The sequence below is a fragment of the Nyctibius grandis genome, chromosome 13 (genome assembly GCF_013368605.1).
Source record: "Nyctibius grandis isolate bNycGra1 chromosome 13, bNycGra1.pri, whole genome shotgun sequence".
Taxonomy (NCBI): Eukaryota; Metazoa; Chordata; class Aves; order Nyctibiiformes; family Nyctibiidae; genus Nyctibius; species Nyctibius grandis.
This window is the reverse complement of record NC_090670.1, coordinates 2,262,324-2,287,386: the sequence shown is the minus strand read 5'-3', so window position 1 is coordinate 2,287,386 and position 25,063 is coordinate 2,262,324. Positions and strand designations below refer to the sequence as shown.

The following is a 25,063-nucleotide window of genomic DNA, read 5'->3' as shown; positions in this document are numbered from 1 at the left end:
TGTGTAAATAGGGACTGTTACTAGATGAAGGGGAAAAAGTAATCTTAAAAGACAGAAAATATATATTCAGTACAGATAGTTAATTGAGAGGTTGAAGTTAGCCTGGAAATGTAGATGTGAGCTTTTTTTCTTGAAAGTAATATGGATTATCACACAATATTGAGATGTGTTGGAAAAAAATGAAGACAATAAGGAATCTGGGGTAGGTAAGAAAATAAGAGTTTTGCTGTCTGAAAGCATGTGTTTTGTGGGGAGACTTAAATAAGGTAACAAGGGAAAGTACTTCCTTAGACAGCAAAGACTTTCCATATGCTAATTTCTGCTCTATTTGTATTATACCAAATACATTTGTTTCATACTAGTCTTTTTTTCTTTTTTTTTTCCTCAGTTCGGGATAGAGTTCGTACAAAAATGGAGAGAGATATATTAGTAGAAGTAAATCATCCATTTATCGTCAAACTGCACTATGGTTGGTATTTTTTTTGCTATGGTTTCTTTCATTACTTGAAGGCATAGCTGATCTTGTTCTTTCTCAGTTTTGTAGTGTCCATTTTAGTGCCCAAATTAGGTTCTAGCAACTTGAAACACAGGACTAAAAAAGGAATGTAAATACACATGTATATAAAAGTTTTAGATTAAGTCCTCTTGAAATTAAAGATTTGGAAAATTCTTAGAAGTTGTGCAGAGTTTTTTGTACTTTTCATTGAGTAAAAGCAAAACGCAGTAATTCATATACTTGGTGTTTCCCTGTTTGACAAAGGAGAAACAAAAGAGTGGTATTTTAACGATCTCTTATGACTAAGATTGTCTTCTGTGAAGAAGCAAGTGATCATTCAATAAATTACAGCATGTGCTGCTGAATTATTTCAGTTTCATAACAAAAGTATTGACTTTCACTGAAATTTCCAAGTTGTAAAAGCATTCAGATCTGTTTGGTAGATCATCTTTGTCACACAACTATTAATTTTTTTTTAATTTGTTTTGAAGCCTTTCAGACTGAAGGGAAGCTATATTTAATATTGGATTTTCTCAGGGGAGGAGATGTATTCACGCGATTATCCAAAGAGGTAAGTACCGAAAATTTTATCTCCACTCAGTGCTAGACAGGGGGTTTTTTTGTCAGTATAGGATTGTTTTCTGTAGCTGTTTCCCCCATATTTCTTGTCATAGTCAAGTGTTTAATAACTTAGTTGGGCTTCCCTTACATATTCTAGAATATATTCTATAACCTTAAAAAACACGAGTCTGTATTGATGAGTAGCCTAAGTTTTAATTTGGTATCTGCAAAGTACAGTTCTTTTGTCTAAAAATGTTTTGTTGCTTGGAAACCTAACTGAAGTAAATTAAGATTTAGCAATAAAGAAAGGGGATGTATAGTTCTCGTGGCATAGTCAGCTTAGGTGCTCCTGGAAGCCTGCATCTGTAAGAGATTTCTGCTGCATTGTAAAATTTCATAATGCTGTAATACAAATCCTAATGCTTAATCTCACAAAGTGTGAACATTGACTATTTTTGAGACCACTCCCCTTCATCTAGCATCAGCATGCAACTGGGACTTTAATTTTTCATTTCTGTTTTTGTTTTCTGGAGAGAGAGCTTCAGAGGAGGGAATATGATGCAGCCTGTTATTTTTTTTTTTAAACATTTGTCATCAAATATTTATTATATGTTACCTTAAGTATTATGAACATGTTTATAAGACTTCTATTTTCTTTCTGCAAACCTTTCATAAAGACCTAAATTTTTAATTGCAATTTCTCAACAAGTTCACAGTAAGAGAGCTTTTCAGTGTTTTCACCAGTGTAAATACATTTATATTGCTAATGCATAGGAAAAGCCACTTTCTTAAATGAGAAAACTGAGTATCTGGTTTTTCATTATATGAAGGAGGTTGTATCCCCAGTATGTAAGGCCATGAGCTAGGTTTTTTCCCATCTACTTCCCTTTGGGAATAAAGTAACAATTGTCAAGTTTTCTTACTGTTAAGTCTCTCCATGTGTTTTGGAAGACTTCAGTTACCTTCTATGATGCCTTTTAAAGACTGTGTATATAGAGAAGAAAAAAAAATTAGGCCTTTTTATTTTCTGGTGAGAAGACAAGGTATTGTCGAAAGTGCATGGTAAAACAAAGACAGTGGACAATACACATGAGGGTAGATTCCCCATGGCGTTTCATACTTCCCACACAAGGATTATTTTAAATTAATTGTGTTTAGTATGAGGTTATGAAAACACTTTTGCTGGTCTTTAAATTCTAATGTGGGGATGAGAGTTTCAGCAGGAAGTGAAATGAGTATATAATGAAGTTTTCATTGGTAGTATTTAATGAAGTTGACTTGCATCATGTTTAATTTGACACAGAAAGCAATTCTAAATGAAATTATTATTGGGAGATTGTGGATTACCATTTATCATCATTGTATTCTGAGATTTGCGTTTTGGCTACTCCAGGGAGTAGTGGTATCCAAGGTTTCCTCTTGCTTGCTTGGATATAGATGAAAAACAGTATCAACGTTGCTCTTTAAAAAAAATCAAGATGAAGCTTTGTGTAGCATGACAGCTTTATTGTTCCTACAACGTTAATACATATCACTATGGAAATTAGGAATATTTCTGTTGCCAGTAGAACATATTACATATGTGCAATTCGAGATCAGTGTATTACTACATTGGTACACCCAGCTACCTTCATTTAAGTCTTATTAGCAATCTACTGTGCAGTTGAGATGGCTGCTCTCCTTGTTCCTGGTGTTTCCACAAATAAGAGAACAGTCCACTTAAACTTAAAATTCAGTTCCAGTAGTTGTAAAGGTTGCTAGCTTCTCCAGTAACGTGTAGAACATGGCAAGAGCCAACACAGGTATGATTCTTGTATATGAAATTAGAAGCAACCTGTTGAGTATTTAGGGTAGAAATGCCTCTCTCAAATGCTTTATGTGCAACACCAGTCAGTTTTTCAGTGTCTCATTTTAGGGTTCTTCAAATTTGTTTTCCTAAGAAGAGCAGAGTAGGTTCTTCAGCTCCCACTGCAGATTTTCATGTCATTGTTATTTTCACCAAAGTGTTTTATTTTGCATACTTTTTTCTAAATAATTTCTACTTTTTTCCCCTAAATATTCTTAATGTGAAGTTAGAGACAGTCACCCAATACAGCAGTCATATACTAAATTTTATGATGCAGTAGAAAACAGGCTGTATAGGATTGTGGCAGAAGGAACACTGATCGATAGCACCAAATATAACAAATTCATTACCTTAAAAGTTAGCTAATGCTCTGCAGTAATTGCTGATGTTTTTGTTTAAGTATTGCACGTAGTTCTTCTGTATACTTGATGATTAGCCTATATTAGTATATAATTTCTATTAGGTGAATTAATGAATTATGAATTCATAAGGTACTTCTAAAACTTATTTTGAAATTTAGGCAGACAGGACTATTTTTTTTAGATTGCAGTTTTAAAAACTGAAGACAAGATCAGAAGGTAAATCTATACAGTTCTTATTAGGTTATGTTTACAGAGGAAGATGTGAAATTCTACCTCGCAGAACTGGCCCTTGCTTTGGATCACCTTCACAGCTTGGGAATTGTATACAGGGACCTGAAGCCAGAAAAGTAAAGTAAAATGTATTTTACCACTATTACGTGTATTTTGCTTGTTGCTTTGCGTTTACCACTATAGTGATGTAAAAAATTAAAAATATTTTTGTTAGACTATGTAAACAAACATAAAATGTAAAAAAATATATATATATGTATCTGTGATTTAAATGAAATAATACTGGCTTGTTAAATTAATAACAAGTTGGAGATTAAAATTGTTAACTATTATATTTTAAATGTTGTATGTAAACATTCCTCTTTATTTGTATTGGTGAATGTGAATTTTAATTTTCAGCATTTTGCTTGATGAAGCAGGACACATCAAGTTAACAGGTAGGTATCACTTCTAGCACTTTCTGAACATATTTCTGTATAAGTATTTAGCTATACGCCTCAGATCAAGAGGTTAGGGACCCAGGCTAAAGTTGATGAATATGAGACTTTTAAAAGTGACCAGAGGTGCTTTTGTTGTAAAAAGATTTTAGTGCACAATAAGACTTCTGAAATATTACTTTTTTTTTTTGCATTTCTGGATTATCACTTTTAAATGCATATAAAATTTCAGAAAAATGTTCTATGAGGAACAATTAAAATACGTATATCCTAGGAAATTATATATACAAAAGACTGACTATTTGGAAACCAAATTACTATGAATTTGTGAAACCTTTAAATTACATTTAAGGTACCACTTTTGTATTATAAATTTCATTATATATTTGATCTATAGATATTGCTGTGAGATTCCAAGAGAAAATGAAGTTTTTTAAACTCTCAAAGACTTGATGGAAATCATGTTTATAAAATGCATCTTTTTAAAAAATTTTGCATTATATATTTAAATCCAATTCAATCCTAAAATTCTCACTTCCTTCTGAAACTGGAAAGAGTAATTGATGGAATTATTGATTAGCAATCATTTCCCATTCGGGGGAAAAAAAAAAGGATGCTTGAGAGCCTTGGCTTGAGTTGGGCTAACATCAAGGACTTGTGTATTCAATGGCATTGTTCAAACTAGGGAAAAAAAAGTATTCTGAGAATAAAATGAGCAGATATGCAAGACTCTACTGAACGTGGGTCAGGTTGCAGAACCATGTTGTGTTGTATAACAACAATATTTTTAGTCCGATTTTATTTATTCATCGTTCAGTAATACTAGATCATGCAGACTGCGTTCTCTTTGAAACTCATTTTTCCTTCTGTCCAATTTTTTGCGTGACTAAAGCAGGCAGTAAACAGAGGAAATGAGAACTTTGGATTATCTTAATGCCCTAAATGCGTGATATTTCAAATATTGAGTTATTTTGAGTAGTAATATTGATGGCTAATCATCAATTCAATATGACTTATAGAATGGTTTTGGTGCTACGTAGTAAGCTAAATGTCTGTTCTGGTTTCATGAAGAGCTAGGATAAGCACATAATATTCCTGAAAGCAAACAAACAAAAGCTGTCAACACTTTAATTTTTGAAATACTGTGCACAGTATTGTTTTTTTCTAAAGTTCTTTACTGGCTGTATTCTTGTGATGCTGTTGTTGTAGACTTTGGACTCAGCAAAGAATCGGTCGATCAAGAGAAGAAGGCCTATTCTTTCTGTGGTACTGTAGAATACATGGCACCTGAAGTAGTAAACAGGCGAGGGCACAACCAGAGTGCTGACTGGTGGTCCTTTGGTGTTCTCATGGTACTGTACGCTTCGTTGCTTCCCTTGCTTAAGGTCATAAATACACACATACATGCGTATGTCTGAGTGAATGTGACATAATGTAGTTGGAATAAGCTTGTCCAGATCTAATTATGGATGCTTGGGTAAGGGGAAGAGAGAACTCCATAACTGAATTGCTACTGAAATAGCAACTACTTGTAATAAAACTTACTTTTCACCTGCTTAACCCTGTAAGGAGTACTTATCAGGGAGCATAAAAATCATACGTGTAGACCATTAGTAGTTTAGAACAGCCGTAGTCAGTGTAAAACTTCAGTGTGTATATTCATTTTGCATGTTACTTGATAGTTAAAAAATCCCTGAAGACTTGGTTTGATGGAATACTAATAGCGTTTTTGTAAGAGTGAGCTTGTTGAATGAATACTGGAATGGAGTAGTGAAATAAGGCAGTAACAGCTAGCACTGTGCCTTTGCTGTGATGTGTTAGAGCATCAGGCTGAAATGTGCATATTGACATTAATAGTAAAGTACTGGTTTAGAATTTATTCTTGTTGCTGTTTTCAGAGTATGGCAACATCTAAAACTTGGGTAGGGAGGGGATTTTATTACTGTAATTAAAGTATCTTATGGATGTAAAATATTCCTACATCATCATTACATTACACTTGCCAATGTTATTATCATGTAAACAGCCAATGAAAACAAAATTTTAGATTTGTGAACTTTTTTGATAGTCTTTTAAAAGCTCAAGCCAGTATGTCTAATGTAGCGATAGGGGAGAGTACAGTACTTAACACTTTGAGCAGTTGGGGAAAGAAATGTTGATTGAGATTAACATTTGTTCTTTTCAGTTTGAAATGCTTACTGGTACACTACCATTTCAAGGTAAAGATCGAAATGAAACTATGAATATGATACTGAAGTAAGTATATCTTTTTACTTTTTGGAAAGTCAGAAAATATAATTTTTGAACGTGTTTTAACAGCTTGTTATAACTTCTGGCTTAATGCTCTTCAAGCACAAGAACAGGAACAAAAAAAGCGAAGCCCCCTCGCCAACAAGGTTTAGATCATGGACCGTGCAAATACTGTTAAATATCTGCAGGAATTAAAATCTTAGGGATGAACTTGTATTTTCATTGTAGGTGTATAATGAAGATAAAAACAGTGAATTAGAACAGCATGATTTACCCCTCATGTGGTTATGCTGTCTTGCTACTGTTACAGCCTACCTGATTTTGTAAGCAATATTTAATCAGGTGTTGCTTTTGTGCACGTATTTATGGAGAGTGCGCTTACATGCTCACATTTTTCATATTAAATTACCTCAGTTACAACAGAAGCTGTTTAACAAGACAGACTGGGTAAGCTGGTGATTAGTAAGTGAAGTTGTTGGGCAAATACGTTCTCGTCTTTATTTGTACTTAGCTAACAAAGACTTTCCCTTAGACCATGTGGAGAGCCTTGGGCTTTTCGAGGGGGTGATAGGGGAGGGGGTGTTCTTACCAATATATGGCAGTTTGAATTTACCCCAAGTATGAGCTTATAGTGATATCACCTGTGAAAGCAGAAGAAGATCACTAGCCTCACTCAGAGCTCCAAGTGATACTACAGTTCTGCAGAAGAATTTCTTGCCTTAGCATAATTGTTTTCATGAAATAAGCTTGGTAAAGTCGGTAAGCTTTTATGTAATGGCTTAATGAGCTACTCCTTGAGGCTCTTGCTTCAAGAGGATTATTAGGAATCACTTCAGGGGCAAGTAATTTGGCATTTGGTGAGTCTCTTCTGGCTTTGATTCTGGTAGAGGTATTTTGGTGATAACTTACTGGTGACATGAAGATATCTTTGAAAATACTTACGTACTCCTGAGATAATTGTTTTACTCTATTTTAGCCTAAAGCTTGTTTTGGGGGCTTGGGTGGGATTTGGGGTTTTTGATCTGCTGTGGAGGTTTTTTTGTTTGGGGTTTCTTTTGTCTGTTTTTGAAAACCACTCGTATAATGTGAAACTTAAAAGCTGATGAGTTAAATGTGTCCACTCTACAAGACTTTGGAATAGATCCTCGATACATCAAATTGTGCTATGAAGTCTATGTAGACAGTTTTTAGTAAGATACATTTCTTCCTCTTGTTCTCTGTTTTCCTTTAGAGCAAAACTTGGAATGCCTCAGTTCCTCAGCCCGGAAGCACAAAGTCTTCTGAGGATGTTGTTTAAAAGGAACCCATCAAATAGATTAGGTTGGCTCATTTATTTGGATCTTTGAAATAGAAGTAATTGTGTTGAGTTCTTTGTTTAAAGAATGTAGTTGCTAGAGACTCTCAAGCTCCAGATGGTCGGTAAGATTGGGGTTTAGATACCATTTCTTGTTAGCCTGGATCATAACTTCCTGGGTTTGGGTGATGACTGATTGCTTGCTTGGACCAGTGACTCTTAGCAGTGAGCCAAAGCTTTGACAGTGTCAGAGCAAAGAATATTGACTCTCTGTATTTATGGGCTTCTTGTGCTCTGTTTGCCTCCCTGATGAGGTGTACGCTACTTAATTGAGTATTTTACATCCTTGGGATATTTCTGTATTTACAATTCCCTCAAATAACCATGTCTCTGCAAATCTTTTAGAAATGAGCTAATTTTTAGTGCAATCTTCTTCAAAGACTTACCCAGAAGTGTTTTAAGTACAGTATTTTCTTTGTTCAGGAGCTGGTTCAGATGGAGTTGAAGAAATCAAGAGACATCCTTTTTTTTCTACTGTTGACTGGAATGTAAGTACAAAATGATCTGAATGATAAGGCTGGTTTTAATTTTTCTATGTGTTGTAGCAGTGTAAGTATTTGCATCTGAATAGGGCACAGTAAACACTGCAGTACTGCAGACTGTTACATTCTGGCTTCTAATATCTTACTTGGCATCTGGAGCTATAGTATTTATGGTATAGAAGGAATTAATTACAAATTGTGCGTTTACTTTTTAAATAATTAAGAGTTGCAGCATTCTAAAGCTTAAATTGTCTGTTAGAGCGTTTGTAGTTGGCAGTAAATGCTGGTGTTCCCTGTGTGCAAGAATCCTTCTCTTCAGTAAGTGTCCATCTAGTGCTTCCGTGCAGGGCACAAAAACCTGCTGTGCCTGTAGTTCTCTGACTTCTCTCTAGTTAGCCAAAGCACATTCCTATTTTATCAGTCATATTCCATTCACAGTTGAAGTATTGACTCTGGTGCTCTCAGTTGATCAGAAGTCTGTATGAGATCGTGATTGCTTGCTTAAATTTTTAACAAGCACCTGGATGCTTTTCGTCTCTCAAAGCTTTTGAGATGTGTTTCCCAGAAACATTCACAAAACTAAGATGCTCTATATCAAATAAATCCACTCTGAAAACACTCCTTTGCTAGAATGCCTACAAAAGGATAGACACAATAAATAAGATGTTGCTGTGCTGACAGGACTGTCTGCAATGCTAACCAATACTGTGCTCAGCTGTTTCTTTAAAGCCTATTGTCATTATCCTTCTCTTTATCTCTTGTATTTACTTCTGAGAAGGTCGTTTTCTAGCTGTGTTCATGCAGCATCTACCGTAGAGTCCTGATTAGCAAGTAGAGTTTACAGTAACAGAAAAACTTCACTGTTTTGTATGAGTACACTTCGTAAGAGAAGGCTATGTTATTATGGCTTAATTATCTACTTCTGGTTTTTTGTAAGGGACTGGTGTTGAAATAAATATCAGCAAGGAAGCTTGAAAGAACTGCAATTCTAACTCTTTCCTTTTTTTATTTTTTTTGAATTTTTTTTTCATTTGACAGTGCTTTGTCTTTATTTCAGTGTGATGGTGTCGATGGCCTCCTCTGTATTGTTTCCCATTATTTCTTTGGGATGAATTCAGGGCCCTCTTCCTTGGGTTTTATTTTTAATTGAAATATGTTGCATGTTCTTGTGCAGGACGATTAAATGAAAAGAATTGCAAAAAGTAGGTCTGAAAGGATGAGAGAAATGCCAAGAAATTTTCTCAGAACTTCCTGAACTTTGCATGGGGCTTTGACATCATTTCACATGAAATTTTCTCTTCCTTAAGTGTAAATGGGATTTAGTGATGATATGAGATCACTTGGGCAATGCATTTTTCTACAGCATGTTGAGTAAAGGAGAAAAAAAGGAGGAGCCATTGTTCTGCTTTCCCTTCCTTCCCCCTGACTAAGTTTAGTAGATTAGGAAAAACCTGGAATAGAGCTTTGAGAATTGGCAGTTCCTTGCCAAGAGGGACATGCCTGTCACTCGTGAGAGGTCTTTGGGACCCAGAACAGAAAGGTAAAGACTGTGTTCCATATATTCCCTTTGGGGTGAGTTTCGCAGAGTTCTGACAAAAGAGCAGCGAACCAGGTCTGAGATGATGGTAGAAGGTAAGATGTGCTGTGGCTGTTCCATGTTCTTCTGAATAAGCCAAAGATGAACTAGTGATAAGTAGCAACCTGCTGTTGTAGTTTCAAAAGTACAGATCTGGTAGATGAGGCAGATTCAGAAGAAGAAGGAAAAAGAGCTTTGTATTGTTGGATTTGTTTGGTAACATTTTCCCTAGCATTTCAAATCAAAGGTACAGGAAAGTAACTCAGTCTTTCCGTATATATTTGTGGTTTTCTACTTGCTATATATTACTCACTCTTTCAGCAAACTGTTTTAATACAACAGTAACATTTGAGTTGCTTTAGAGCATCCATGGAAGTTTCATTCACTCTTAATTACATGACTTTGTCCTTCTTTAGAAACTATTCAGAAGAGAAATTCAACCCCCGTTTAAACCTGCTTCTGGAAAGCCAGAAGATACCTTTTGTTTTGATCCAGAATTCACAGCAAAAACACCAAAAGGTAATTGTGCATGGTTATAAATTGGTGAGGTTCGTGGGACAAGAGGGGTCAAATTGATGTTACAACAACAAGCTTACTAAGAGAAAAAGCCAGTGACAAAATTAAAACGAAAGAGTGCAACAGCGTTCCAGTACTTTGAAGAAGTATGTTCTCCTCAGCAGGTGCTTATTCTTTGAAATATTCTGCTAAACTTTGATTCAGCAACAAAAAAAAAAAACAAAACCCAAAAAACCCCAAAAACAAACAAACAAACAAAAAAAGGAATAATAGCAACTGAATTATGGTTTCTAGTTATGGTTTAAAGTCAGACATGCAGTGTTTGGGGGGAAGTATTTAATACTAAAAGTAAACTAAATTTGGTTGCAGCAGTGATTATTTTTAGGCTCAGTATTCCACTGAAAAAGACTTGCTTTAAATAACTTTCTTGAGCCTATTAATTATAACTATTAAAATTAAATCTTAAAACTAGCATTACAATATTTTTTTCATTGAGCTGTTCCCTTCTCTACCCGTGCCGAATTTGACTTACTCTTGAGAAAACCTCAAAGGTAGAGAAGGATGGGGAAAAATGTACAGTGGACTGGGTACCTGTACTACTAGATCAGTTGTGAAGACACCTCAAATAGTTTGGAGAAGCTTATGAGAATTTATCTTTAAAATATCCCTTGGATTATTGCACTATGAAAATTTCCAAGTAACTGAACTTGGAAACAAAGACAGTAAGTGCAGCTTAGTATGCTTCAAGTTTCACTTCAGGTTTTCTTTTATGATTTTTTTCTTTACTGCTGCATCCAACTTTTAAAACCACTTGTCATGTGTGTTTGGAGAACGTCTACGGTTCTAATAGGCTACGCAGAATTATCAAGCTGTGCTTACTGTGAAATTTCAAAGTGGATTCAGAGGTGCACATAATATCTGAGGAAAACTTGTTTCTAATTGTTCAGTAGTATTACTAATGGAATATTCCTGTATTGCCTTACTTCTGCCTTGCCAGCAGCACATACACCACTGAAGTAGCAAAATCTGTGGGTACTCTTCTTTGTTATGCAGTCCTTGAACATAAGACTATGATCTCTATTTCTTCCTCATAAGTAGTAGTGTGCTTCAAAAAACTTCTTCCTAAAAACATGTATTCATACATTAGTTCCTGCAGTGTTTTGCAGCTTTAGATAAAACCCAGGAATACTTGCTTTGTGTGTGTTATTGAAGGAAAAGAAGACAGGTCACTGACTAGAAGTCTTACTCAACATCTGGTGTTGCTCATTTGCTTCCCTTCCTTCAAAATGTTTCTTCTAATGTATCTCCTGAATGAAGAAAAAAAAAAAAAAGCCTTGCTAGGATTTAGTCATGCTAATCAAATGTGTATGCAACTAGATTCTCCAGGAGTCCCACCTAGTGCAAATGCTCATCAGCTCTTCAAAGGATTTAGTTTTGTTGCAACTACTACTGTAGAAGATCATAAAATATCGCCGCTCACCAACATACTGCCGATAGTACAGGTAACGCTTTATTTTTTGGGAAACTTTTTTGACATACTAAAGATTGACCAATATTTAGTGTTTACAGTCTGTTCTTTTTTGGGGAGACGATTATAAAATGTGCATTATTAAAATGCCTCCGTGGGATATTTTTATATTTTTGAAAGTGAGTTGCTGTTTTTCTGGAGGCAGAACTCAGAAGGTATGGGCAAGCAGAAGAAACTTTTGCTGTTGGAAACAGTGTTATGGCAAAGAGCGCCTTGTTGCTTTAGATGACAGCTTGTATGTGTTTGTTTTTTAAAGCAACTTCATGGAAACAGCGCGCAGTTTACTGATGTGTATGAACTGAAGGAAGATATTGGTGTTGGTTCCTACTCTGTTTGCAAGAGATGTATACACATAGCTACAAATATGGAGTTTGCTGTGAAGGTACTTTGAAGAAATTTCACTGTGACAGTTCTGAAAATATTGTGTAGTAGACTTGTAAACTTAACTGCATGAATTTTCCAGTTAGTGTAGCTGTTTATATGCTGTGAGAAACAAAAAACAGTGTTCTCTTCATGTGTTTAAATTGTGTATTGGCTTCAGTAGCTCTTATTTTTGTGGGTGAATTTATGGCCTTGAAGAACTGGCTTTGCAATTGCAGTCTTGAAGCCTGAAAATATTGTACGGTGGTGAGAACACCTGAAATGAAATAAGGTGCACAAGGGTGGAACTGGGCTGCTTTGGACTGTCCATTGCGTTTCCCTGTCCTTCGGAGCAGAATAGACTGTGTTAATGATACAGTTTTAATTGGTAGCAAGGATAGAGCAAGAGATGAATAAACAGTGGGATGTGAAGCTGGAAGATGAATTAGTCATGATTTGTAAGAAGTAAGGAACTCTAGAAATTTTTTTTTTTTCTGTTGTTGAAGTGAGAATATAAATATAAAAAACCCTATTTATTAAATAGACCTTGTTTAGCCAAGTTGTTTTTCCTGTTGCTATATTTTGCAGATAATTGATAAAAGTAAGAGGGATCCCTCAGAAGAAATTGAGATTCTCATGCGTTATGGACAACATCCAAATATTATTACTTTAAAGGATGTATGTACCTTTTTTCTGCTACCTCTTATTACACAGTTGTCAATAAATAAATATAGATGTAGGGAGTTTATTGGGTTCATTAAATTTCTTTTACACGGTAGAATATATTGGGAGAGCAGTACATATAGTAAAGTGTTGAGTATTTCAAAATATGGCATTGTCCTGATATTAGTTTCTTCTAAAGGCTGTTTAATGAACTTGAAGTGAGTAATGAAGTAAAGGTTAGAAATGCCATATTTCTTATTTCAAATGAGTAGCTAATGTGTTGGTAATCTGAATCTAAAAAAGCAGCTGCATGTTGTCCTGTATATAGCTGCAAAGTGCCAGCAGCTAAAATCTGTCCGTAGAGGGGAAGAGCAATAGGGAGTGGTAGGGCTACTCTCTTACAACAGAAGTTCACAGACTGGAAAACTTAATTCCGAGTCATGAATTAACAATCGATTACCTCAACGTCTCACAGAACAACACATAAGCCATCTTATACTTCATACTTTAAGTCTCCTGAATTGCAGAATTAAAACTTTCAGTCCCTGCTGTTTGTGCTTTATGGTCATATGTGAATAGGTGAACAATCTAGCCTGTAATTTTCTCATTTATCAGGGTGTATAATTATAGATGATCTTTTTTAATAGATACGTGTGTATTTATATACGTATGCACTTGTTAAACTTCTCCTCAGGTGTATGATGATGGTAGATTCATATACCTTGTCACTGAACTGATGAAAGGAGGAGAGCTGCTTGATCGAATTCTCAGACAGAAGTTCTTCTCGGAACGGGAGGCCAGCGCTGTGTTGTACACTATAGCGAAGACTGTGGTCTACCTGCACTGCCAAGGAGTGAGTGGTTTCTTCTATGACATGACTTGAACTAGAATTTTCTGTTACTTGAAAGTTATATAATTGTATAGAACTGTTAACAGGTATATTAAACTAGAGAATAGGTTTTATAAATTGCTAATTATGTACCAACAAATGTACATGCAACTTCTAAATGATAAATTTTAAAATTTCTTTGTTTAAAGGTAGTGCATCGAGACCTTAAACCTAGTAATATTTTATATACGGATGATTCAAGTAACGCTGATTCTATCAGGATTTGTGATTTTGGATTTGCAAAACAACTTCGTGGAGAAAATGGACTACTCCTAACTCCGTGCTACACCGCAAACTTTGTGGCCCCAGAGGTATCTGAAGCTGCTGTGCATTTTCTCTATGCTGTTTTTGATGCATCAAGTATTTAAACTTTTTAGCAGTGCTTAAAAAAAAAAAAATTCTGCTAGTTTTCCTTAAATATAATTATACATACTTTCTAAACACTGATGCACATGTTTATTTTAAACCTGCTTTAAAAACAGCAGAATCCACCCTCAAAGGTAAGACATAAGCCTATTGAGAATCTTAAGAGATGATGATCTGGGAACAAGAAATATTGTTGATACTTACTGTAACCTGTATATTGAGAAATAAATAATCAAGCCTCTGAAATTATCCTGGGATTGACTTACCCTTCCTTAGGCTGTGTAGTGGTGTTGGTTTAGGGTGGGTTTTTTAATGTATGAAAAGTCTTTAACACTCTTTGTTTTATAGGTTCTCATGAGACAGGGATACGATGCTGCTTGTGACATATGGAGCTTGGGTGTTCTTCTTTACACAATGCTGGCAGGGTGAGAAATCTTTCTTAGCTTTCTTGTTTACCTAAAATTCCAGCCTGCTGCATGAACCCATGCTTTCATTAGCATCGTAAGATATTACCTCATTGATTTGAATGCAGAACGACAAAGACACTGAAGTGGAACAGGAAGCTGTAAGTAAATGCGTACATAAACTAGGCTTATCTTACAGGTGGGTTCAAGGCTTCTCTCTTCTATAGTGTGTGACTGGGGGATGCCAAAGACTCTCCCCAGTTTCCAGGAGAGAATTTAGTCTGTGGAAGTATGTGGTGGTTTTCTTCTTTCTCCTTCTGCCTCTTGTCCTCCCCACGCTAGTACCCTTATAGTCCACCTTCTTGTATCTCCTGCCACAGACTTGACTCCTGGCCCTTTTGTAGAACACACTGGCTTGTAACCTCTTAAGTTTTCTAAACATCTGAACTTTCATTAAGCACGATGAAGCACTTAGTGGCCAAATGATAAAAGGTTTTCTGAATTATGCTCTAACAGAAAAATATCAGGTTTTCTTGTCTTAGAGATAAATACTATCTATTGGAAACTGTTCCTCTTGATAAATATGTACTTACACGTGTAAAATCACCACCACTGCTACAGTTTTGTCATCAAAACTCGGACTGCTGTATGATTTAAGTGCAAGTATGCAGATATTGAGCAGTATACTGCTCGCACACTTGAGAAACATTGTCTGAACAAAAAGGTGTGGTAGGTGAAAAGTATGGGGGAGGAGTGGTCCAGCATGAATCCCTGTCTTTCCATTTTGTTCCCCTTAAGCTCATCAACTGAAAGACTAGAACTAACTGGCTGGGATACTTCCTAAACATCTGTTGGTGATGCTGGTTGATCTTTCTTCTATGCAGAGCTTTCAGAGTACTAAGAGAGAATGCATTAAGCTTAGTTATTACTGTTTGCAAGCTAATTTGAAATCTAAGAGGTCTTGTGATGTAACTACTTAATCCGAGTAAGATTTGGGTTTTATAGTTAAAACTAACTTGGTACTAGCCTATGATTGTAGGAGATGCCAGAACATTGTAATACTCTTGACATTGTTAAAAGGTGTATTGAAGTGATTCAGATCCGTTTTCAAATTTGCCAATTTAGTTCTTTCGAGTTCGCCGCAGTAGGATTTGTAGACAGTAAGACACATTTACAGGAAACCCTATAAACCGTTATAAGCCTTCAAAACCAATGATCTTGTGGTTTAAGCCTCCCAAACTCACTTAAGTAAAAAAAAAAAATAATAAATTTCTTTTAGCTTTTCCCCAAATGATAGATGTGTGTACGTTGTGCTCATTCTCTGTTTAATTAAATGCACACACCCTAAACAGAGTATTACTCCAGCTTTATTGGGTCATTCTAGGGTACTGTTCCAGGTTTGGATTACTTTACATGCTCTGGTAATCTAGCATAATTTGTGTTTATGAATCACTTCTATTTAAGTTGAAAGTCTGCACTGATTAGAATGCTTTATTAAGATATTAACTTAAGACATCTTTTTAGTCTGCATTTCCCATTTATTCTACTTGATTAACCACAATTATGGGGAAAAGAAAATATAGTTTCAAAGGTGAAATGCTAATATAAGAAGTATTTAATAGTATATGGTGTGTGTCTGTCAGCAGTGGGATATCTGCTCAGAAAGATTCATGAGATTTTACCAGTTTCTTACAGCTTCTTACTTATAATAAGACATTTTTGTTGTTCTTTTTTTTTTCTTCAACAGCTATACTCCATTTGCCAATGGTCCTAATGATACTCCAGAGGAGATCCTGGTACGGATAGGCAGTGGAAAATTCTCTTTAAGTGGAGGCAACTGGGACACTGTTTCAGATGCAGCAAAGGTGTAAATGTGTTTTGTTTTGTTCTTATATTTTCATAGAATTCAAATGAACATCTACTGAACTTTATAAAATAGACTAGTCTAACATAGTTTGTTATTATTACCTGCAAATTTTCTTGCAGTGAAGGTCTAGTCCAACCTCCTGCTCAAAGCAGGGTCAGCTATGAGATCTGACCAGGTTCAGAGTTTTATTCAGTCTGATGTTGGAAACCTCCAAGGGTGGAGACTGAACAACTTGCCTGAACAACCTTTTCCACTGCTTGACTGCTGTAATGAGAAAAAAGCCTCTACTAATTGCAAGCCAGAATGTCTTGTGTTTTGCTTTGTCCTCTGTCTCCATTCCTTTGGCCATGCTGACTAAAGGAATGCAATTGTGTCCCTCAGTCTATATTTGCTGTGCTTCAGCCCAGGATGTTGTCAGCCCTCTTGGATGCCAGGTCGCACTGGGAGTTCAGGTTCAGTTTGCTGTCTACCACCAAGACCTCCCGCTCCTTCTCAGCAAAGCTGGTCCCTAGCCAGTCAGTCCCCACCCTGTACCTTGGCAACAATTTCTTCCTTTCCAAGCACAGGAGTTTGCATTTGTCCTTGCTGAATTTTGTATGGCTCTGGTTAGCCCATTACTCCATCCTGCCTAGCTCCCTTTGGATGGCTGCCCTGCCCTTGAACTCATTAGCTCTTTCCCCGTGCCTCCAGTTTGATGCCCCACTGCAAACTTTGCAAGAGTGCACTGTCTTGCTTCCACCAGGTCACTGATAGAGATTTTAAATAAGTTGTGTCCCAATATAGGCTTTTCTAATCATCAGTATTTTTTTTATTCCTTGTTTTTGTGGGACCAAAATCAGGTGTTTGTGGGATTCCTTAAACGGAAGAATGACTTTTTACAATTACTGTTGGTTCTAGTAGCTAACCAGTCTTGCATTAATAGGTTAATTTTTTTTGTAGTGTAATTTCTTAAATGTAGTTCGCTGCTGAAGTCATCGGGTCTTCTGTCTTTGTTAGTAATTTCAGCAGTTAAATTAGTACTTGAACAACCAAATATATCTGGTTATCTTGCCAAAAATCTTGATCAGCTTGATTATGCAGCTGTCCTTTTTATTTAAAGACTGCATCTCTCATCAATTGCTGTGTGTGTTCTCCAGTGTTGGCTTGGTCTGTAGGTATCTTAGTCACCAGTGTTACCTTTTATAGAGCTTGGCGTTAATATTACATCTTTTCCTGACCCTTTGGAGCTGCACTGTTTGTTCATTTCGGTAGGAGTGATTCAGAATACTTGTTGGCTGATGCTGTCTTAGCACAAGTAATTCACTTCTGTATATTTAAGGATGCTTTGCTTTAGGTACAAAACGTTAAGGGAACATTCTGTCAGCTTGTTCATATTTTGTTTTCTTTCAGGCTATTCCTGTCTCTGTTCTGTGCCATTCCCACCCAGCTCTTGTTTTGATCAACATTGTAATTAGTAGCTTATTGCTAATGCTCTAAACAGGCAAAAACAAATGCCCATTTCTGTTGGCTTTACTCTTTATATAGCTCCTTGCAGGAAAATTTCTTTGATAGTATATCACTATATATGAATTGAATTGTAATATGTAGTCAGCAGACCCCAAATGTGTAGTACAAATGAGGAGAAATGTTTGCAAATAATAGCTTTCTTCCATAAAATGTTTGCTAAATTTTAATAGGATTTCTAGTCTTTTAAAAGACTGTATTAATAATAAACAAACTGAAATATGAAACGCAGAGACAGCAGTAAGTTTCTTTACAATAAAAGCTTGCTCTGTTAAACTGATTAAATAGTACAACACATTGTTTTCAGACTTCTGTGGTGTCAAGGCACAGAATGATCCCATTTATCTGCTGATTTTTGAGCGTGTGTGTGTTTGCATTGTGTTAATCCCTACCACATAGTGTACTTTTTTTATGGCTACTGTAATTAATGCTTTAAAGTCTATATAAGATTATTTTAAGTAAATAATATGTCTTTCATTTTTCTCTAGGACTTGTTATCACATATGCTTCATGTAGATCCACATCAGCGGTATACAGCAGAGCAGGTATTAAAGCACTCGTGGATAGCCTGTAGGGACCAGCTGCCCCATTACCAGCTCAACAGGCAAGATGCACCCCATCTAGTGAAGGTAAAACAACCTGAAGACTGAATGTTGCTTGAGCTGGTGGATGCGCAATGAATTGAGTTGCTTTTAGAGCTACAGGCAGAACTCTTTGTTTAATTGAGAAAAGAAGTTAGCTTTCTTTTGTTTTCCCTAGTGTGTGCTTATTTAAGTTACATAAGCAGACAAATTATTGGTAAACTAAATTTTTTTTAACCTACATATAAAGGAAGAGATTTTTCTGGGTGTTTTGTTTTCAAAGATTAAGGTAGCTTTGACCATATGGGAACCTGATACGACAGTTACCTGAGACTGAGCCTTCCACAGGTCTCTGAGCATTCTTATTCCAGAAATCTTTTGGGATTTGTTTGGCTGATATTGTGCTTTTCCTAACATAAATTGAAAAACTACGTTACAGTTTTTCCACCGGTATTTCATCTGTTCGTTCTGTATCTGTGACTCTGAGTTGCAACACAGAAACATTTACTTTATGCAGACAGCTTTTCAGTTGACTTCATTAGTTGTGTTGGACTCGAAAACAAGGGCCTGTGATAGCTAGTCTTAATTATGGTGTGTTCGTAAGTCAGGACCTGAATATCCATGCAAGTGGCTGCATTTGGTAAATTGATGCTAATGTTGTTTGGAAAATACTAATTCTGACCCAATTAAAAGGTTACTCCTACATCTGAGGTACGTAAAAGAAATAAACAGGAAAGAAAGAAACGTCAGACGCCCGTGCTTAGAAACCCAAAGGATTCAGCAATAAATGTTTTTTTCAAAAGAAACTTTAAAGAATGTGCATGACCTGGCATAAGTCCTGGGGGTTTTTTCATAGAGTTAATTAAGAATTTAATATTCAATTGCTTTATTTTCTGATAAAAATTACCTTCACAGCCTTTTATATATTTCGTTGTTCTCTAGGGAGCCATGGCTGCTACATATTCTGCACTGAATCACAAGACATTTCAGCCAGTGTTAGAGCCTGTTGCAGCCTCAAGTTTAGCTCAGCGACGGAGCATGAAAAAGCTAACGTCAACAGACTTATAGATCCACTGGGACACCTTAGCAAACAGAAGCAAGGGGGAAATCCAATAAGTGGCTCTATTCTGCCTGACCTATGATCACAAGGCATCTATGGTTTCCTGCTACACTACTTGAATTCTGTAAAAGTCCTTTTTTTAAAAAGAAAAAAAAAAATCCACAGGTTCATACTGTGTTGTTTTACAGGCCGTATCTGTTAAATTAATTTAAACATCAGGTACACCATAATGAATTTCTCTACACTGTCCTTTAAGAGATCTGTTGCAAATATTATTTCGCATTCTGTATAGTTTTGCTGGGTTCATTTTAAAAAATGGTTTAGGGGACCGTTGCCAATGACCAAGTTGTACATAAAGTGTCAGTGTAAGTTCTGTTCATACCTGTAGACCCTGTTGTGAAGGACAAATTCTAAATTTTGTGATTGGGCACTTAATTCATTCAACTGAATTCATTTAACTTGTTCATTACTATTATGAAAAGCTGACGAAGGTATTGTGCCAGTGTTAAATGCATTAGCATTAATTTGGAAGGTCTGTGTTTGCATGGTGCCAGTAACTGATAAGTTTATGTGAAAATACAAACAAAAGGGATGTGTAAAATTCTGCACTTTACCCATAAACTTTATTTGATCACTTGTGACCCAAAAGAAATGCTGGTTAACAAATGGCCTCTTAGAAGAAAATGAACATTGCTAGTTGTTACTACAAATGGTATTGTGTCCTGCGCTGAGCTGGGAAAGTATGTGTATAAACTGTCAAAATCGAGGCTCTAAATAACATTGACACCACTTTAAGACAACATCATGCAATCCAATAATTCTCATTATTTATATTGTCTGTCCATTTGTACAATGATTATGTTACTGTTTCTGTGGCACTCGTTTCCACTGACTATGCCCAATGTTAAGTTTGGCATGTAAGACAAACTGACACTTTATTGTGACCAACTTGGCATGTGGATTTTATTTTTTATTTATTTGATTTTTATAGAACGTTGCTTCTCTCTGAATCTCTCGACGCATGTACAGATATTACAGAACATAAATGCAAAATTCTATTTGCCTAACTGTAGGGGTAGCTTGGGAAAATAAATAAGCCTTGCAGTGTGCCCAGATAAGGGAATTCTGACCAAGAAGTTTCACAGTTATGGACAAGTTAGTGACAGTATCCTGTCACCAGCACCCACTCGCCCTTTCTGTCTCGGTGTTAGGACTTCAACTGTTTCTAAATGCTGTGATGGAGAGGAAATTAATTTCAGGGCCAGAATTATCTTGGGGTTTTCAGTCTCAAAACCAGTGCTAACTGCTAGTAGACTGGGAACTAAGGCATTCAAAGATGATGAGCTTGAAGTATTTTCAGACGTTGTAGACACTGCTGTGCAATTGTGCTGTCATAGTAGGATGATATGGACTTTAAATATTAAGACTGAGTAACTGTTAGATTGTGAATGGTTAGAGAATCCAAATGACCACAAATCAAGTGTATTTCAGACTGATTTGCCATCGTTGAATTTCCTGTTTTGGATAGCTTTTAGAGTGCCAAGTCACCTGTGATGGCAGAACTCGGCATTTTGAGACAGGGAAAAAAGCTTCCAGGAGAATTCTGGCCCAGCTGCCACGAGCGGCAGTAGTAACTCGGATCTTAAAGGCAGAGGGTGCTGACTGGTTTTTGCTTATACCTGTGAAGTACTTGGCAGCGTTGGAAGGCCTATTAGATAAGCTGCTTTCTTCTGTTGTGGTGGAGGAAGATGGAAATTATCTGGCCAAATAGTTAGGTATGAATATACGTAGATTTGAGACTTAATGGATATGGCAAACATAGGTGTGCTATTTGTATCATGCAGAACATACCCCATACTAAATTCTTGAGTGTTTGATAGATGTTGGAAGCTTTAGGGGCCATTTGTGCCTAGTTTTGAGGTGCCTGTTTGAAATGCTTTGAAAACTTATCAAAGAACACAACTGCTTCCAGGAAAGCTTTTTGTTTAGTACAAAATCTGCCCCTTACACAGCTGGTTCATCCTTCTTTTCATTACTGAAGACCTTTGCCAGCAAGAATGCCTGTAAACCTCTCATCTCCAGTCTATCAGTGTAATTTTTTTGTAAATTTACCAATGACTGCCAGAAGAATTTGAATTCACTCTAAGGAAAAAAAAAAAACAAAAACAAAAACAAACAAACAAAAAAAAACCCAAAAACAAAACAGTGGTGGAGATAAAGCCACGTCAGCCCAAGGTCAAGATGTAATGTGGACTGAAATGTACTAGTAAAAACCGTGTTGGGAATAGAGGGTAATGCGAGGAGTGGAACACAACTAAAATGTCAAACTTGAATAGTCTCCAGCTTTCCCGTAAGGTAGCAGCAGGTCTTTAATGGCTTTATTCATTAATCATTTAGCAGTGTTTATATTGGTATTTTCTTTTAGCTTGCTTAGAAGAGCCACATTAGAAGCACCTTAAAAGCACTTTGCACAAAGCAGTTGTAAGCAGCTGAAGGTACTTAAGTTCTTCTCAACATGCAACACAAAGGTGGTAAGAGGAAAAGTACACAAATGAGATGGCTATTCTGATTCTTAGCAAAGAATTTAAAAAAGCATCTTTTATAAAGTTATCCCTGCTGTTTTTACATCTTTGCTAGCCTTTAGACCAAGTGGTACTCCTGGGGTAAAAGCAAGGTTTCGGTGACTGCACCATTACAAAGTTATCCTATCACAAGGAAAACATATGGACAAACACCTTTGTTACATCTGACAGGCCAGTGTACCCTGGTATGCCAATTTTAATCCTTAATCTGGGGGGAAAAGTTCACTTGCTACGAATATTTCAGCACATCAGTCTTTGAAACATATTGGATATGCAGGGATACAAAAAAGTTCACTGTTGCAATTTACTCTTATAGTATTTAATGATAATCATCTTTGTGCTACTACTTTTGGAATTTCTTGCATACTTACCTTTTTTTTTTCCCCAAACTTAAGTTTTGTTCAATTAAGCAGTTATATAAAAGTAGCATGATCTGCTCATGAGTAATCAGTTTGGAATGGAAGAACACTCATTTGAACATGCTCTTGGCAGGAGTGAAAGGTTAGTGTAAATTGTTTCACTTTCATATCATCTCTGCACAGTTCAACAGTACAAACTAGTTACAATCTTACTGATTTACTTTTTTTAAAAAAAGTAAGAGTGAAATTTTCACAAAGGCTTATAATTACAAAGAAATTGGTATACATACTATGTATCTAGAGGAATTTCCAGAGAACTAATTAGTATCTTAAATAATAAAATATTTTGGATGTGGCTTCTGTTAGTGCCAGCAAAATAGCTTGTAGTCTGCTCTTTGGTAATGGCAATTACAAATCAGTGCTAGTTCTCAAGTGCACGTAGAGCCTCATCCGTCCTCACTAGGGAGGGCAGATTCCCACAGCCATCAGCTGGAGCTGGAGCAGGCTTGTGACACGTTTTGCTGTTCTTTCACCCTTGGATATCACAATTTTTATCTGCAGTTACCCTTTTGATTAAAAAGTGAGGAACTCTATTGTATTCCTGTTACATATCCAAAAACTATGCAGTGGCATCAGTGGTGTGTAACGAAGAGTGCCCGTACCCGAGAGCGTTACCGTTGGTGGATTAATTTGCACCACCAATGGCTTGTGTAGTCTGAATGCTGTTGTTAGCTGTTGTGTTTTTCCCATTATGCTTAAAACTAGCAAATTCTCTTTGATCACGCAAAGAGCCTCGGGTGTAGGTGGTCTGAGCGTACTGTCCGTTTGAGGCCTACGTTGTAGTACGGTTTAAATGTTCTCCTTGCATCCAAAACCTCACTGAGTCAGTCATATTCACAGAACCACAGAATCAATCAGGTTGGAAGAGACCTCTGGGATCATCGAGTCCAGCCGTTGCCCTTGAGCTTGAATTCTCTCTTCCGTGTTTGAATTAATTTCCCAAAGCTAATCTTCATATGCCCAATAGTTAAAATTACCTCTAGCAAACTTCAACAACTGGAAGTTACCTGCAGTATAGTTACAACCTGGTCATTTGCAGTGACAGGTTGCTGCGTCCAGTACTCAGCTCTCTGCCCTCAAATGTTACAATTAAAAAGTTGAGATAGCTTGTAAGAATTGAGTTCAATGAATTACACAATACTACAGTAATTAACCTGGTTTGTATCAATTAAATTAGGCTAAAACATCACTGCAGACATGGAGTTTTATGTACTTTTGTAGCACTTAAGTTTTTCAGTCCTATCCAGAACTGGAAGCTTGCAAATATTTGTGGGAGGGAAAGGGAGGAGCAGGTTTTTCTTTCTCAGAGTTTTCAGAAGGCTTCTGAAGCCGTGATGATAGAGCCCTTCTGTAACCCTCTGGGAGCTCTCTATGATGAAAAAAAATAAAAAATTTGTTCTTGAAAGTTTATTCAAAAGCTTTCCTGGGTATGTATCGATACCCATTGGTAACACGCCTACGCTGTCGTTCACACCGTACCGTCCTTCTGCATTAACACCCTTTAGTTAAGTACGTTCTGAATGCTGTTGGTCCCTACTTCAGAGTGTTTTTTAAATGTTCACTCCCCCAAATTATGTTGTTGTTAAGCCTACATTTTCCTTTGGGAATAGAAGAATGAACATAAATTTTAAAACCCCCCCACCCTTAGTGTATAGCTAAAGCTGACTTGAGTATTATAATAACTTATGTAATTAGAAGTCACCCCCCAAAAATATTCAGTGACTGGTTTTCTTGAGATTTTTCCTATGTAATGAAAGCAAACTTTCTTTGAAAGCTTTAAAAGGTATTTAATTGATTATGTCTCCTAATTATTAAGATTTGGGAAATAGCTTATTACCAATAATAACACTGAATCCTGTTTTGGAGGGTTTTTATGTGAGAACCGAAAAGATGCTCGAGGTGGATCTCCTTTGCAGGACAAAGCGTTCCTGTTTTGTGAGCTTTGCATTAGGCTCCTGAGCAGAGTTTGCTCAGTCGTTGCGTTGTCCTCATGTCCCGAGCACTTTGGCATCTTGCACTGATACTCTGATTCGAGCTAAAACTCTTCTGGCACGTGACTGGCTATAACTCCGTATACGCGAGGGCATTAATTGAAAACGGTGTGCAATGAATTACATGCTCTGAGGTACTTCAAAGATGAAACTATCCAAAAGGTCCCCGTTACCAGATATTGTAACTGTCATTTCTTTCTCTAAGCATATTGTGGATTTTGTATCATATTGTATTTATTTCATTTAATTTTAAAAACAAATGTTTTCTTTAAAGCTCTGTATATATTGACATTAAAGTTTGCATTGTACTACGTTCTCTTCTCCTTGTAAGGCTGAATCTAGTAGTGCATTGTATGGTATGTTGTTTTTCTTTGCACTGTGCTGCTAAAAGAGACTATTGCCTTGAATTATGACATGCCAAAGACAACCTCAAAATTGTATTTATTTTTGTTAAACTTTGTGAATAATGATAAAGGTACAGTTTTAAATAGCTGGCAGTTCCTTGAGTACTAGAATAAAAAGGTTGCAAATTCATAATATTTTATAATTGACAAAAATTGATCATTTATGATTTGGAAGTTCATCAACTCCTTTTTTTAAATTGATATAAAAACCAACGAGCGAACATTCCGAAATTACATGTGCTGTCAATTGCGTTATTTGGTAAACCTTGCCAAAAATCTCACGTACATCAAGAGTTTATATAAATTTATACTCACAGTCCAGTGTTTCACGCCAC

At 36.3% G+C, this 25,063-nt stretch overlaps 1 protein-coding gene across 2 annotated transcripts in view; it reads left to right on the top strand.

The window, feature by feature from the left end:
* RPS6KA6 (ribosomal protein S6 kinase A6) overlaps positions 1-24,861 on the top strand; it is a 42,495-nt gene extending 17,634 nt beyond the window's left edge. For both annotated transcript variants that reach the window (XM_068411793.1, XM_068411792.1), the window contains exons 5-22: positions 389-469; positions 988-1,067; positions 3,506-3,612; positions 3,896-3,933; positions 5,143-5,285; positions 6,119-6,189; positions 7,415-7,503; positions 7,961-8,025; positions 10,012-10,114; positions 11,489-11,613; positions 11,896-12,021; positions 12,588-12,677; positions 13,357-13,515; positions 13,701-13,862; positions 14,266-14,342; positions 16,069-16,186; positions 18,180-18,320; positions 19,215-24,861. In XM_068411793.1, coding sequence (XP_068267894.1) covers positions 389-469; positions 988-1,067; positions 3,506-3,612; positions 3,896-3,933; positions 5,143-5,285; positions 6,119-6,189; positions 7,415-7,503; positions 7,961-8,025; positions 10,012-10,114; positions 11,489-11,613; positions 11,896-12,021; positions 12,588-12,677; positions 13,357-13,515; positions 13,701-13,862; positions 14,266-14,342; positions 16,069-16,186; positions 18,180-18,320; positions 19,215-19,340 — 1,901 coding nt within the window. In that variant the 3' untranslated portion in view covers positions 19,341-24,861. The remainder of the gene's footprint in view (positions 1-388; positions 470-987; positions 1,068-3,505; positions 3,613-3,895; positions 3,934-5,142; positions 5,286-6,118; positions 6,190-7,414; positions 7,504-7,960; positions 8,026-10,011; positions 10,115-11,488; positions 11,614-11,895; positions 12,022-12,587; positions 12,678-13,356; positions 13,516-13,700; positions 13,863-14,265; positions 14,343-16,068; positions 16,187-18,179; positions 18,321-19,214) is intronic.
* The last annotated feature ends 202 nt before the right edge of the window (positions 24,862-25,063 follow it).